The 16,743-nt window shown below is 36.5% G+C and overlaps 1 protein-coding gene across 2 annotated transcripts in view; it reads left to right on the top strand.

Annotated features, from left to right (window-relative positions):
* Nucleotides 1–16,743, top strand: part of ZFR (zinc finger RNA binding protein) — a 77,690-nt gene that overhangs the window by 58,529 nt on the left and 2,418 nt on the right. Inside the window, exons 18-19 of one of the 2 annotated variants that reach the window (XM_045847789.1) lie at nucleotides 15,091–15,202; nucleotides 15,301–15,398. In XM_045847789.1, coding sequence (XP_045703745.1) covers nucleotides 15,091–15,202; nucleotides 15,301–15,398 — 210 coding nt within the window. Of the gene's footprint in view, nucleotides 1–15,090; nucleotides 15,203–15,300; nucleotides 15,399–16,743 lie in introns of those variants that run through there. The other variant, XR_006786724.1, reaches the window with a different exon arrangement.

Genomic DNA, 16,743 nt, shown 5'->3' with positions numbered 1-16,743 from the left:
TTCTATAAGAAGTTGGCTCTTCCCTGTATTGAAAATTACTTTTTCTGATTTTTTATTTGCTTTTCAACTTTATGCGATTTTTGCTATATAAAAGTTTTTAAATTTTTACAAATTCTAACTTATTAACCTTTTATGGCATCTAGGTTTTGTATTCTACTTAGAAAATCCTTGTGTATTTTAGGTTATAAATCAGTTCACTTACGCTTTCTTCTAGAGCTTTTTCTCATCAAATTACATTTTCTACAAGTGCATATACATAGTTTAATGCCTCGCTAAAGCTCCTGGAAGATGCATTCCAACTCACTTGTGGTTGTTTCTGGGGAGTGGGAGGAATAGATGTTTGGTCTTTACTAGGATAAAATATACATCTATTGCTTGTAAAATTAAAGATTAATTTAAAAATTATAAACAAATTAAAGATGGATTCAGCTATATGTTTCACCAGACCAATTGCCAATTATTCCAATACCATTAAACTATTTAATAATGATTATCTGTTCTCCCATCCCCCACTTTGAAATACTATCGTTATTATAAACCAGTGCTTCTCAACCAGGAGCAGTTTTGCCCTCTGGGGGACATTGGCAACATTTGGAGTCATTTTTGGTTGTCAGAAATGGTCATCAATAGCACTGAGGTTGAGAATGCTATCATAAACCCAAGTTCCTTTTTTTATGGGCCTATTTCTGTGGTTGTCTTTATTCCTCAGTCCATTTTCTTCTCTCATAATAAACTCTTAATTATTGAAGCTTCACAGTGTTTTCAAGTGCTGATTGAGCTCTGCATGACCTTCCTCCCTCTCCATTTTCTGCCTCCCATTATAAACACCATTTGCACAGAAGAAATTCTTTGGCTCTTGTATGCTTGTTCTTCCAAATGAACTTGACTACTACTATTTTGTTCCTTTTCTCCAAAGTTCTAGTAATCTTTTTCTAAGTAGGACTGCATTGAATTAATAGACTAATTTGGTGAATAGCATCACTTTTATAATATTAGCTGTTCTTAGCCAAGAGTATGGGATATCCTACTTACTGAAATTAATTTTATGTACCTATTTAGATTTGAATAGGATGTACATGTTATTTGGTGGTGGGGAGTGGTTTGTACGTGATTATTTCAGGGGGTTTTTTTCCCCTCACATTGTATTTTCGGGTTACTATTTTTGTTTATAAAAGCTATTAGCTTTGGATATTAATTTTGTAACCCAACACCTGACTGTGTTCCTTTCTTTGTAATAGTTTTTTTTTCCATGTGATTCTTTTGGGTGTTCTAGTCTTAGAATCATATCTGAAAGTGGTATTTTGCCTTCTCAGTATTTTCCTTTTTCTAATTTAATTAATATAATATTTCTACAACAAATATGGAATAAAAGAAATAATACTTTCCTGGGCATGTTATTTTCCTTATTGTACTGAAAATGCTTCTAATGTGTTAAGTGTAATGTAGCCTTTTTTTTTTTAAGATTTTATTTATTTTAGAGACATGGGGAAGGGAGGGAGAAAGAGAGGGAGTGAAATATCAACGTATGGTTGCCTCCAGCACACCCCATACTGGGGATATGGCCTGCAACCCAGGCATGTGCCCTGATTGGGAATCAAACCGGTGATGCTTTGGTTCACAGGCCTGCACTCAATCCATTGAGCATAATGTAGCCTTTTATTTGAGATATTTATTTTGTCATATTAGAAGTATTCATCTTTTCCCAGTTTGCTAAGTAATTTTGAATTAGGAATGGAAATTGAACTTTATCAGGTAAATTTTCAAGGTTTATTGACATGAATGCATAGCTGTTTTTCCTTTAATCTGTTAATATTATATATTATACAGATAGATTTTTTTCATATTTAGTTACATTTGCAGAGTTGAGTCACATATAGTATTGACCAATCTTAATGAACTGTTATGTTCTGTTTGCTGATACGAATTTATAAATTTTGCAGTGATAGACAATAATGTTTTGTAGTTTTATGTGTGTCCTCTTGGTCAGACTTTGAAACAGTAACGAGGTAACTATAAAAACAGTTTGGAAGCTTTGGTCTTTCTTTAGACTTTGGACTCTGAAACTGTTTTAGTGGTATCAAAACCATCTGTTTATAATTTATAAAATTCATGTGATATCATTAGTTTCAAATTTGTTTGATATAGTGTTTTTAAATTTATTTTTTATTTTTTTAATTATTGTTGTTCAAGTACAGTTGTCTGCATTTACCCCCTACCACTCCCCCCACAAATTCTTTTCTATTGTGATTAATTAATCCAATTTTTCTTTCTCCTGGGGTTAACTTTTATTTTCCTAGGAAACCAGTTCAGCCAGATATCTCAAAGTTTTGCTAACTTAGGGTTTTTTTAAAAATATATTTCAGCATATTTATTATTACTTTTTCTGTTTTAGTTATTCCTTGATTGATTAGAAAAACCAATAATAGCAGTTGCCTTATAGGAGCAAAATGACAAATGGATATTTCAGTATTTATTTGTGATCAGAATTCATTAAATTCTTACTGGATTTTTTTTTTTAGCTGTCAAGGCAGTATTTTATTTTTAATTATATTTTATTGATTATGCTGTTACAGTTGTTCTGATTTTTTTCCTCTTGTGCCCCTCCACAGAGCATCCCCCACTCTCTCAGGCAGTCCCCCCACCATTGTTCATGTCCAGGGCTCATGTGTGTAAGTGCTTTGGCTACCCCATTTCCTATAATGTACTTCTACATCCCCATGACTATTCTGTAACTGCTTACTTGTACTTATTATTCCCCTTACCTCTTCACCCATTCCCTCACACCCAGCTCCCATCTGGCAACCAACAAAACGCTCTCTGTATCCATGAGTCTGTCCCTGTACTTGTTTGCTTAAATTTGTTTTTTAGATTTGATTGTTGATAGATTTGTATTTATGCCATTTTATTGTTGATAGTTTTGATCTTCTTTTCCTTAAATAAATCCCTTTAACATTTCATATAATAATGGTTTGGTGATGATGAGCTCCTTTAGTTTTTTCTTGATGCATTTTATCTTTCAATTCTCAGTGATAGCTTTGCTGGGTAGAGCATCTTGGCTGTAGGTCACTGCTTTTCACGACTTGGAATATTTCTTGCCAGTCTCTTCTAGCATGCAAAGTTTCTTTTGAGAAAACAGCGACAGTTTTATGGGAACTCCCCTGTGGGTAACTTAACTGCTTTTCTCTTTATCTGCAACCTTGGGCATATTAATTACGATGTGTCTTGGAGTGGGCCTCTTTGCATCTATCTTGTTTGGGACTCTGTGCTCCCTGGACTTACATGTCTGTTTCCTTCACCAAATTAGTAAGGTTTTCTTTTCATTACTTTTTCAAGATTTCCGATTTCTTGCTCTTTCTCTTATTCTGGCACCCTTCTGTGATGCGAATATTGGATCTCTTGAAGTTGTCCCAGAGGCTGCTTGTACTATCCTAATTTTTTTTTGGATGCTTTCCTGTTCCAATTGGTCGTTTTTGCTTCCTTGTGTTCCAAATTGCTGATTTGATTCTTGGCTTCATCCACTCTTCTGTTGTTTTCCTGTAAATTGTTCTTTATTTCAATTAGTATATCCATGTTTCTGACTGGGTCCTTTTTATGCTGCTGAGGTCCTCGCTAAGTTCCTTGAGCATCCTGATAACCCTTGTTTTGAACTCTGCATCTGAGAGATTGATAATCTCCATTTTGTTTAGCTCTTTTTCTGGAGTTTTGACCTGTTCTTTCATTTGGGCCAGTTTCTTTGTCTCTTCATTTTGGCAGCCTCCCTGTGAGTTCCTACGTATTAGGTAGAGCTGCTTTGATTCCATGTCTTGGTAATGTGGCCTAATGTAGCAGGTGTCCTATAAGGTCCAGTGGCACAGCCTCCCTTACCACCCAAGCTGGGTACTCGAGGTGTGCACTTTGTTTGTGCTGAGTACACCTTCCTCTTGTAGTTGATTCTTGATTGCTGTGGCAGGTCAGTGGAAGGGATTTACCCAGGCCAGTCAGTGGCAGGGACTGGCTGTGACCACTGACCACCACCCTCTGCCCTCTGTGGAGGATCAGCTATGCAAGGGCAGGGTGGCAGTGCTCTGAGATTGTAGCTGTCCACTGGGTGTGGAGGCTCTGGGATTTCCCTAGTGGTGCAGGCCAAGGGCAGCCCCTGTTTGTGTTTTGCCTGGGGCACCCTGCCTGAGATGTCTGCTACTTGTGCTGGGCTTGGAGATTCCCAGGCCAAGCTAAACTGCATCTAGGCTGGCTGCTGCTTGTGCGGGGCCTGGGTCTCACTGAGGCCAGCTGTTGCTTGTTTGAGAGGGTTTAGGAAGTTGGGTGGGGTGGAGTGGAGTCTCAGGAGATCTCGAAGGGCTGGGCAACCAGTGTTAGCCAGGTTGGTGGATATGGCACCAGCTTGCTGGCTCTGTGGGGGGAAGGTTCAGAAAAGGGCAAACAATGGCCTCTGCTCTCCTTGATACCAGGCACTTCAGTTTTCTCCCTGTATGCCACGGGGACTTCTCAAGCTGCTTCTCCAGTGCTGGAGCTCAGAGAGAGTGAGTCTGAGTTAGGTGAGTCCTTGCATGGGTTTCTTAAGAGGAACTGTTTGGGGCTCCAGTGGTTTCTTCCACTGACTCAATCTCCACTGGTTTTTGCAGCCAGAAGTTACGGGGACTTCTCTTCCTGGCACTGGAACCCTGGGCTGGGGTCCCTTGTGTGAGGCTGGGACTCCTCACTTCCAAGATATCCCTCCTGAGTTTTTATCCACCAAGTGAGGGTGCTGGACCTGCGTGCTTAGTGTCTGTGCCCCTCCTGCCAGTCTGGATGGATGTGGTTTCTCTAATTCCTAGTGTCAAACTTCCATTCAGCTTGATTTCTGCTGGTTCTGAGTGATGGTTGTTCTATATTTTAGTTGTAATTTTGATGTCTATATGTGAAGGTGTGAGCCATGTCCACCTGCTCCTCCATTTTGGCTGGAAGTTCTCTTAATAGCTTTTAAATATAAAAGTTATAAGCATGGCCCTGGTTGGTGTAGCTCAGTGGTTTGAGCGAGGACCTGTGACCTGTCACCAGTTCAGTTCCCAGTCAGGGAACATGCCTGGGTTGCCAGCCAGGTCCCCAGTGGGGGACGCATGGGAGGCAACCACACATTGATGTTTCTCTCTTTCTCCCTCCCTTCTCTTCTCTATGAAAATGAAAAAACAAAATCATTTTAAAAAGTTATAAGCATAATAACTTTAAATGTTAAAATTTTATAAAAATATAAACATCATGATCTTCATTGTACTTCCTGTTTGCTTCAGCTTCAGTCCTCTCATTCCAGGTGCCTTTGAGGCCATTTCAGTTGTTGCAAGTCCGGGCTTCAGTACTTGTGAGAATGGTCTGTTAGGCCACTCTTTCGGAGCTGCTTGTGGAGGAGTCGGGAAGTGCAGTGTGTGCCGATAGCCCTTGCTGTCCTACACCATATTTTTCCTATTTATGAGAGACAACTGTAGGGCACTCTATGCTTTAGGGGGACAGAACTATAAGAACTACATGGGAAAAGGGGGGTACACAGGTGAAAGGAATTATGGGAGCATGGACTGTGGCAGGGTAATGCTGGGGGTGGTCAGAAGATAAGCAAAGCTCCTGGCTGATCTTTGAAATCATGTATTATATTAATATATCTATAACATAAAGTACACCAAAATTTTAGTTGAAAACACACCAAAATAATCATCAGTATTTTGACATGTTTAATTATTCCTAGTATTGTATTTTTTTAGGCAGTGATTTATCTTATTTTATTTTTTCTCCCCAAAGAGTCAGCTCTTTTTGGATTTATCTGTGAGAGCTACCATTTTCCTCTTTAATAAGTCAATAATTTCTGATTTCTGTTTATCTTACATTTATTGTTGTTATTCTTTTACAAACTTCCTGAGTTGGATACTTGTTTTATTCACTCACACTTTATCTAGAGGTTTTAAAGCCCAACACAGTTTTTGGCTATACATGTAATATTTTTCTCTTTAGTTTCTATGCCATCCAAAATGTTTTAATATTGTCTTTAAGCTAAGAGTGGTTTGGAGGGAATTTTTTAATTTTACGTGATGGAAGAAGGGTGGCTTTTGTTTTTGTAATTAACTTCTGGTTTTTATAGCAACATAATCTGATAAATGTATTCTGCTGTTTGCAGTTTTTTTAATTTAAACTTTTTCCTTGTGGTCTAATATGTATAGTTTTTATGAACTGGGCATTTAGAAGATGTATTCTCAACAACATATAGTGTATAAATATATACCTCTTAGTGGAACTTCATTAGTCATTTTGTTTGTAGTTTCTATATTCTTTCCTTACATTTTTTTTGTTTACTTCATCTGTTCATAGACTGAATAAAGTGAGTTAAAATTGGCTATTTCTGTTGTATTTCTATTTTTGTTGTATTTCCTACCGTTTCTGCTTTATTATTTTGTTGCGGTGATTTTTTTTTTTTTATTTTAGAAGTAAACACTTAGGATAGTTATGTTGTGATTGAACACCTTGCCATTGAAAAAGGCCTGTCATTTAACACTTTTCTTCCATGAATTAATAAGAATTATTTATGCATTAATATCAAAACTCTAGCTTTCCTTTTGTCAGCATTTGTCTGGTATGATTTTGTTCATTTTTTTTCTGTTTTCTGTCCTTCGCCATAATTATCTTTTCCTTGTTCTTTTTTTGAATGGGTTTTCTTCTGATTATTTAGACATCTAGTTGTTGCCCTTCTGTTTTCATTTGGTATTCTCATTCATCTGTTTAACAATTTTAATTAATGCTTATCAACCTCTTATCTATAAAAACTAAGAGAATTATTACATACGTCTTTCTATCGCTTCATCCTTTGGGGTTTTTGTTGTCTTCCATTTGTTTCATATCTTCAAGTAAAGTATTTAAACTTATTTTTTTATTTATCCTATTATGTGCTGATTCCATATTATTTTTAAACCTTAAAAGTATAGAAGTAACTATATATTTATCTTCTGTAGTCTTATTCTTTATGATTATTTAATGTTCTGTATTTAAATTGTTCAGTGCCAACCACTAGGTTTTTTTACTGGGGTTTCTCCTTTTCATTTCTTAACTGATTACATTTTATCATCAAATAGTTTTTATCAAAGAATGTTTACATATTTGAATTTCATGTTTGAGAATCTGCCAGTTAACCATTATTACATTGTTAGGTCAGTTTTTCCTTTTCCATTTCTAGTATCACTCCATTATCTTCCAGCATGGAGCATTGCTAAGTCCAAGTCCAGCTTCATTATTTTGCCTTTTTTCTACACACTTCTAAAAGAATTCCTTGTTTATCCTGAATTTCAGTAATTTAGCCAAATTATGTCTTGGAATATGTTGTTCACTATGTTTTTTTGTCCTCCAGGTTTTATTTTTCTTTCAGTTAGGAGGGAAAAACAATTTTCTTATGTCTATTCAGTATGATTCTCTGTGTTAGGGACATCAGTTATCCTTATGGTGGATTGCCTTTGTCTGGCATATCTGTTGTCTTCTCTGTGATTGTTTTAATCTTTGTTCTCTTTTCTCTCGTGATTGTATTTTCAGCAGTAACTTTATTTTCAGCTATATCCTAATCTTCTGTGATATTTATAATTCATTAGTTTTGTAATAATGCTATTTTGCATCTCAATTTTCTTTATTAGCTCTGCAGTCTTTTCATCTCAACTTGAGCTCTTAATTTTACTGGCTTTTGTATTCATCAATTTTTTTTAAGTATATTGATTATGCTATTACAGTTTTCCCACTTTTGCCCCTTTATCCCCCCTCTGCCCTACACCCCAACCCTTCAGTATCCCCCCATTAATTCATGTCCATGAGTTATACATGTTAGTTCTTTGAAATCTGTTGCCCATGCCATTCCTAACCTCTCCCTGTCTATTTTATGCCTATCAATTATGCTTCTTATTCCCTGTACCAAATTTCTCCCCCATTCTGCCCCTCCTCCCCTCTGAAAACTCTACATGTGATTTCCATTTTTCTGATCCCTTGTTCTAGTTGTTTGCTTAGTTGTTGTTGTTTTTGTTTGTTTGTTTTAGGTTCAGTTGTTGGTAAGTTGTGAGTTTGTTGTCATTTTACTGTTCCTAGTTTTTGATCTTCTTTACTTTCTTGGATAAGTCCCTTTAATATTTCACGTAATAAGGGCTTGGTGATGATGAACTCCTTTAACTTGACATTATCTGGGAATAAAGTGGAAGCACTTTATCTACCCTTCCATTCTAAATGAAAGTTTCACTGGCTAGAGTAATGTTGGATGTAGGTCCTTGCCTTTCATGACTTTAAATACTTCTTTCTGGCCCCTTCCTGCCTGCAAGGTTTCTTTTGAGAAATGAGCTGATAGTCCTCTGGGAACTCCTTTGTAGGTAACTCTTCCCTTTTCTCTTGAAGCTTTTAACATTCTCTCCTTATCTTTAATCATGTGTAACTTGATGATGTGCCTTAGTATGTTCTTCTTTGGGTCCAACTTCCTTGGGACTCTCTGGGCTTCCTGGGCTTCCTGGAAGTCTATCTCGCCAGATTGGGGAAGTTTTCCTTCATTATTTGTTCAAATAAGTTTTCGACTTCTTGCTCTTCCTCTTGTCCTTCTGTCACCCCTATGATTCGGATGTTGGAACATTTAAAGTTGCCCCAGATGTTCCTAAGCCTCCCCTCATTTTTTTGAATTCTTGTTTCTTCATTCTGTTCTGGTGGATATTTATTTCTTCCTTTTGTTCCAAATCGTTTATTTGAGTCCCAGTTTCCTTCCTGTCATCATTGGTTCCCAGAATATTTTGCTTTATTTCACTTTGGGTAGCCTTCATTTGTTCTTTCATTTTGTGACCATACCAATCAGTTGCATGAGCATCCTGATTACCAGTGTTTTGAACTCTACATAAGATAGATTAGCTATCTCCTCATCGCTTAGCTCTTTTTCTGGAGTTTTGATCTGTTCTTTCATTTGGGCCATATTTCTTTGTCTCTGCACACCAATTATGTTGTAAGGGGGCAGGGCCTTAGGTATTCTCCAGGGCAGGGCACCCCTCTTTGCTGAGTTGTGGCGCTGTCTGTGGGGGAAGGGCCAGAGAGGGAACAATGGAACTCGCTTGTCAGGCTCTAGCCCCTCTTTCCAATGAACTCGAGTGTGACACTGGGAGTTTCTCCCACCGTGGCAACCCCCACCATAGTTTACAGTTAGCTTTGAGTCTTAGTTTCCCAGTCAGCCAGCCCATCTTACTCCCAGGGTCCACCACCTTGCCATTGGACCTCTCAGCCAGCCCTGCTCACACAGTCCTCCACCTTGCCCGGTCTTCTCTGCCCGCCCAGTTGCCCATCTGCTTCCAACCAGTTTGGGTGAATATATTTTGAACTCCTTCATTGTCCGAGTTCCATGCAGTTTCATTTTCTGGCACTTCTGGTTGTTTACTGCTTTTAGATTGGCGGTTATCCTCCTTTTGGTTGTATGTGGAAGCAAAGGGTTTCTACCTACACCTCCATCTTGGCTGGAACTCTTCATCAAGTTTTTTTATAACTCAAAACATTAGCAGATTATATCTTTATTCCCTTAAATTCAAATTCTCCAGAGTGGGGTTTTTTTAGAGGTGTTGATTTATTGTTCCACCCATTTTTTTATTCATTGGTTGCTTCTTGTATGTGCCCTGACCAGAGATCAGACCTGTACCCTTAGTGTGTCAGGATGATGCTCTAACCAGCTGAGCTACCTGGCCAGGACTGGAGTGTTTTGTTTTTTTTTAATCGACATTAATTTTTAGATCAGTTTTGGTTCATAGCAAAATTGAGTGAAATACAATAATATGAGGAGTTCCCACATACTCTGTACCACATACAGCCTCCCCATCAACATTTTGCAGTGGAGCAGTACATTTGTCAACAAGTGATGAACTTATATTAATCCATCATTATCACCGAGAGTTAATAGAAAATAGATTTTTCATCCTATGTTTCACCCAAATACAAAGATATCATGCCTGGTTTGTTTTTGTTTTTCATCTCAATAGCGTTTAGCATCATCAGTTCCATTACAAAGTCAGCTTTTTGTGCTGAGACATTCCAACAAGAATTGCTTTGAATATATGCACACGTTTTTAAAAACCTCTCCTTTTCTCAGTTGTGAGCTCTGCTTGAAGGGTTGCTTATGGAAAGAAGTAGGGTTTGGTTGCATGCAGCCTTGTTGGAGACATGGGTTGTGCTTTCTCCTTTGTCTTGATCAAATGCTCTGTAGGTGCATTCCATTGGCACATCTTTAGACTGCAGGTTTCAAATCTGGGGTGGGCTCGTGGAGCCTTTACCTGTGCAGAATTCTCTGTATTTATATTTGTTTTCATCTCAGCAACAACTTATACTTCCCTGAGTCAAGAGGGGTTTGAGGGCATGTTCAGTCACTTTGGCAGACTTTTGTTGAGAGTCATAGCCATCTTGGATATATCACTTTTTCCCTAACCCTTACTCCTGTGGAAGATATTACCTTATTTATTTTTTTATCTGCATGTTAGGCAAATGTCTATTGTTAGAGATAATTAGATGTGGATAATTAGGATTCTTGTACTCTTCCTCACTTCCACAAAGATCCTTTTTTAAAAATTATTTATTTATTCCTAGAGAGGAATAAATGATATTTCGTTCCCTCTTTCTCCCTCCCTTCCCTTCTCTCTAAAAATAAATAAATAAAATCTTTAAGAAAAAAGACTTGACAGTTTTTAATAAGAATTGTTGATTATAAAATAAGGTACTATGTTTAAGTATAATACACAAATAAAACACCCTGCAAATAGATTTAAGAATGGAAGCCTCACTCACATGGCAATATTACCTATGTCAACTGGAATACAGAAATGCCTTTTGTATATACAGTTGTTTGTTGTAATGGTATTCATAAAGTCCTATTTTAATAACATAAACTCTTTATTTGTGAAATGGGGATAGTAGTCATATCTGTCTCCTCACAGTGATTGTGATGATCAGAATTGAATAATGTATATAAAGATTCAGAACAGTGCTTTAGTGTATAATATAAGTTATAATGATGAAGGGGATAACTGCTACTGCTACTGTTATTTAACCAGAATTCCTAGTGTTAGATATTTCCGTTGTTCCCAGTCAGTACAGATAGATAAACAACTGCACTGAATATTTTTTTGTGCTTTCATTTAAGTATAATAGCCCTATTTAAATCTTTAGTAACAAAAACAGGATTAGAGTCCGACAGATCTGGGTTAAAAATCCTAGTCTTTTTACCTTGTAATAATTGTATGGTGTTAGACAAGCTACTTCGCCTATTTAAGTTTTCTTTTTTTAATCTTTAAAATTGTGGTCTTAGCATCTGGTTATGATAATTAAATGAAACCATGCATTTAAAGTGCTTAGCATGGTGCCTGCTACTTAGTAAGTGCTGTTGTTGTTAGTACTGCCAGAGATGGGGCCCTGGCTCGTTTGCTCAGTTGATTAGAGTGTCATCCTGATACGCCAGGGTTGCAGGTTTGATCCCTGGTCAGGGGACATACAAGCGTGGAATAACAAATCGATATTTCTTTCTTTCTCTCCCCCAATCTCTAAAATTAGTAAATAAGAAACAATTGAAAAATATGCTACTAGAGATTGGAAGGAAAAATATGCTCCATGACTTAAAAATAAATATTGCAATCATTTGTTTCAAATCATTTAATGTGGAGAGCTTTTCTCCTTAAGTGACTTAAGTCCCCGAGATCCTTTACATTAAAGCCTGAATATCATTTCCCTAATTTGATTCTTCGTCTTTGATACTGTCCTTTTACTTTTGAATGCATGTATGCATATTTCAGAGTTTATAAACTGTGTATACTTTACTTCTATTGCTTCCCTAACTGTAGATATCTGCTTAGAGGATAACCATGTTCTGTAGAAAATTAATATTTTTAATTGCTTGCTTCACAGCAAGTGATCTTAGAAGTTCAGATAGTTGACTTAGTTTCATTGTGTGTTTAAATATATTAACTTACTGTTTTCCGTAAATCATTTCTTCCTTGGTTTTTAATTAGTTTTTACCTACCTTTATATGGAAGTATATATCACAAATTCCCACTCTATAAGGTCAGTCAATAAGCAGTTTTTAAAAAGCTTTGAATTATTTGAAATACCTTTTTTATCTTGACATATAGATTATAGGTAATTATTTAATACTTATTTTTTTCTTAACATTCTCTATAGGAACTTAATAAAAGTTTGAGGTATTTATGGCAAGTTGAATATTTTATGGCTTCAATTTTATATTTTTAGCACAAAATCAGTAAGCAGTTTCCTTATTTATTACCTTGGTTCTTTTTATAAGCAGGATTATTTTCACATTCTTTCCTGGAATATTCTGTTTCACAAATATTTACTGAGTGTTTTCTATATGCTGAGTATTTTCATTTATACTAGGCCTAGCATTCAAAATATATGACATTGACCTGTCCTTCAGGATTTCACAATCTGTTGGATGTCTTAAAATAATACTTGATTTGTTCAGCAAGGAGAGGTGTTTTTTTATATACATTCATAGATTTGTCTGGAAAACTGAAGCTAATTCCTTAACATACTAAAAATTTTTTAATGAAAATCCTTTTAAAATGTCTTGAACAACATCTATGTTCTTAAACTGGGTAAACTGAACCATCTTGATTTTTTTAGTTGTGATTTATGTTTATCATTATGAACATTTTAATTTTTTTTCCAATCTCTCATGCTACTGTCATTTTTTAAAAATTGATTTTAGAGAGGTAGGGCAGAGAGAGAAAAACATCAATATGCTATTTCACCCATTTATGCATTAATTGGTTGATTCCTATATGTTCCCTGACCAGAGATCAAACCCACAACCTTGTGACATGGAGACAATGGTCCAGACATACCCAGCCAGGGCCTGTTCATTTACCTTGAATGACCAGTACAAGCTGTCATTTTTTTTTTTAAGATTTTATTTATTTTTAGAGAGAGGGAGAGAAACATCAGTGTGTGGTTGCCTCTCTCATGCCCCCTACTGGGGACCTGGCCTGCAATCCAGGCATGTGCCCTGAGTGGGAATCAAACTGGTGACCCTTTGGTTCATAGGCTGGTATTCATTCCACTGAACCACACCAGCTGAGGCAAAACCTGTTATTTTTTACTGCCATTAATGTGCACTGTTTTTTTTTTAATTCCCTTCTTTCTTACAATCTCATTCTTCACAAGTCCAAACACCTTAGAATTCTTATTTTAAAATCTGAGTAATGGCTTTGGAGTGAATAGCTTGACGTAGTTTTTACCTCTGATTAAATCTGAGCTTTTTACGCAGGCAACTAAAAATGGATTCTCACTAAGGTATTTTCAGCTTCAGTATTATTTTAGGGATTTCATTATATTTCTAGTCCATTTAATTTCTTTGAATTGTTATTGGTGGTCTTGTCTAAAATTTAAGTTATCGGTAAAAGCTACAACATGGGTGAACCTTTAAACATTATGCTAAGTGAAGGAAACCAGACCCAAAAAGCCACATGGTTTTATTTGTATGAAATGTCCAGAATAGGCAAATCTATAGAAGTAGAAAGTGATTTAGTCATTGCGAGGGGAATGGAGAAAATGGAGAATGACTACTAATGGGTATGGAGTTTCTTTTAGGGGTGATGAATGTGTTCTGGCATTAGATAGTGGTTATGGTTGAACAACTTTGTAAGTATACTGAAAACCACTTCATTGTAGCCCTGACAGTTGTGACTCGGTTGGGTATTGTACTGCAAAGAGCAAAAAAGGTCAGTGGTTTCATTGCCAGTCAGGGCCCATGCCTGGGTTGAGGTTTCAGTCCCTGGATGGGGCGTGTATGAGAGGCAACCTATTAATGCTCCTCTCTCTCTCTTTCTGTCTCCCTCCCTCCCCCCTTCTCTAAAAATAAATAAAATCTTTAAAAATAAAAAACAAGCAAAAAAAAACCTCCACTGAATTATAAACTTTAAACTTGAGAATGGTCCTGGCTGGTGTGTAGCTCAATGGATTGAGTGCCAGCCTGTGAACCAAAGGGTCACTGGTTTGATTCCCAGTTTGGGGGCATGTGCCTGGGTTGCAGGCTAGGTGCCCAGTAGGGGTTGTTTGAGAGGCAACCATACATTGATGGTTCTCTTCCTCTCTCCCTCACTTCCCCTCTCTCTAAAAATAAATAACGTCTTTCAAAAAATAAACTTGAGAATCAATGTTATCATGGGAATAATATCTCAATTTTTTAAATCTAAATGGAAGCACATTTTTAATAGGCCCCTCAGAATACATCATTGGGTTGACTGCTTTCTAAATCTGTACTTTTACTTTTGTATTCTATTCATTGGTTTAGATTTTGAGTCTCTCCAAAGTAATTTACAGTGAAAGCATAATTTGTGTTTTGCTTAGGGATAATAGAAGTTCAGTTATGCATTAAATGAAAATTTAGATAATATACATTGTTTGTAAAGAAAAAAAAAAAAGTCTTCTCTACTTAGAAGACTGGCCTCCTGCCCTGGCTGGTGTGGTTCAGTAGATTGAGTGCCAGCCTGCACACCAAAGGGTGTAACTGATTTGATTCCCGGACTGGGGCACATGCTGTGCCTGGGTTGTGGGCCAGATCCCCAGTAGGGTGCGCTCCAGAGACAGCCACACACTGTTGCTTCGTATTCATGGTGCCTTCCCCTCTCTAAAAATAAATAAGTAAAATCTTTTTTAAAAAGAAGATTGGCCTCATATAACTCCCTAGTACGTATCATTAGTCTGTAGGTATTAAAAAATAAATGTATGTGAGCTTCTAAATGTCTAAAGGATTTTAAGGACTGTCCTATTTTAGGAAAGGATAGCAATAATTTAAACAATTTAAAAAACCTCTGAATCTATTTGTTTTTCTTCATTAAGAATAAATTATAAAATCTTTTTTAAATGCAAATTTTGTATTGTCTTATGAGTTTTGTTTTCATTACTTGTTTTATAGTTAACTCTGTTTTTATATTACATGCATTCTTATTTTCTGTTTTTGTGATTTGTTCTGTGTAACTTTTTCAGTCTTTAAAGTTTTTAATTTTCATTAAGTAGTTTGCCACTCTCATGCTTGGTCTGTAAGCTGTTAAACACATTTTTTTATGTTTTTATCTTCAGGCTATGGAGTTACTAGTAGAGAAAGCAATCAGCAGTGCTTCCAGTCCCCAGAGCCCTGGAGATGCGCTGAGAAGAGTCTTTGAGTGCATTTCTTCGGGGATTATTCTGAAAGGTAAGTTTTACTTTTAATATTTATGTTTGATAATTGAGTAAGAACTCTTCTTTTACAGAAAGCTAATGTTTTTTTTCTCACCTTTGTGATGGCTGTAGGTAGTCCTGGACTTTTGGATCCTTGTGAGAAGGATCCCTTTGATACCTTGGCAACGATGACAGACCAGCAGCGTGAGGACATCACATCCAGTGCACAGGTGAAAGTGTGCTCCTAATCCCAAAGCTTTGTTGGGTCACTGCCATAGGATTTTGTTTTTGTATAGTTGTCCTTTAGAAGAAAAATACTGCTTCATTTCTCTGCTTCTTTAATAAGTAAGTCCTTAAAGGGGATTGTACTTTAAACTAGTTTTCACTAATATGGTCTGAAATTGTATTATTTTAACTATGTGTATGTCTAGTTAAGTATATTATATAAATATAAAAATAAAGCAGTATTTTCAGTGTCTCATTAAATCTGAGTATTAAATTATATATCAATATTGGTGGAGAAACTGTGTCATCTGGTTGTACAGAAGTAATGTGCCTTGTGGTTTATGGTAATTTTTGTTATAATTTAGCCTCTCCTGCCTCTAGCTGTGTAATGCAGTGATTAAAAGTGTGTGCTCTGGAGTCATGACTCCCTGGTTTGAATACCAGCTCTGCCATCTCATCTGTAATATGGGAATAAAAGCATTATCTGGCTCAAGTTGGAGGGATTAAATGCGTTAATATGTATAATTATAAAGTGCATGTTATGTGGCATTGTGTCAGCTCTGATTCCTGGTGACTGAATGAATGAGTCGTGTCCATAAGGTCCTGTCCTAAGCAGTCCAACTCAGCTCCTGTAACCTCATGCCTGTGGCTTCCTTTGTAGAATCAGTCCATCTCTCATTTGGTTTTTCTCTTTTCCTGCCGCCTTTTCATAGTATGTCCAAAGTAGGACAGCTTCAGTTTTGTCATTTTTTATTCCAATGATGTTTTAGTCTTAATTTGCCCTGGGACCCACTTACTAGTCTTTCTGGTGGTCTGAGATATCTGCAGAGCTTTCCTCCAACACCATATTTCCAATGACTGCTGTTCACCTTCATTCTCCAACTTTTATATTGGCTATCATTATCAGTTATCAATCCTGTTAGAAGAATTATGGAAAAGGAAAAAACCTAAAGAATGAATGAAAGACTTGATCAATTTAAAAACTGCTATAGCTTTCCATTTTTTTTTGATTCCAGAAATGTACTAAATGTACTGTATCAGCTGAAGAAAAAGGTTAAAAATAGTCTAAATAGCAGCCACTTTGAAAAAAATAGTTTGATTTCTAGGTATATACCCAATAGAACTGAAAATATGTCTGCATAAAAACTTGTATATCAGTATACATAACAGCATTATGCATGATTGCTGAGAAGTGGAAATGTCCCAATGTTCTGTTGATGAATGGGTGGGTAAACAAATACAGTACATCCACATGCTAGAATATTATTCAGTCATTAAAAGGAATGTACTGATACACACTACAGTATGGATGGGCCTTGAAAATCTTTGCTGAGTTAAAGAAACCAGGCA

This window comes from Phyllostomus hastatus, unplaced genomic scaffold (genome assembly GCF_019186645.2).
Source record: "Phyllostomus hastatus isolate PE091 unplaced genomic scaffold, TTU_PhHast_1.1 phas_contig_58, whole genome shotgun sequence".
Taxonomy (NCBI): Eukaryota; Metazoa; Chordata; class Mammalia; order Chiroptera; family Phyllostomidae; genus Phyllostomus; species Phyllostomus hastatus.
The sequence above is the reverse complement of the archived record's forward strand: the minus strand, read 5'-3'. Positions and strand labels throughout refer to the sequence as shown.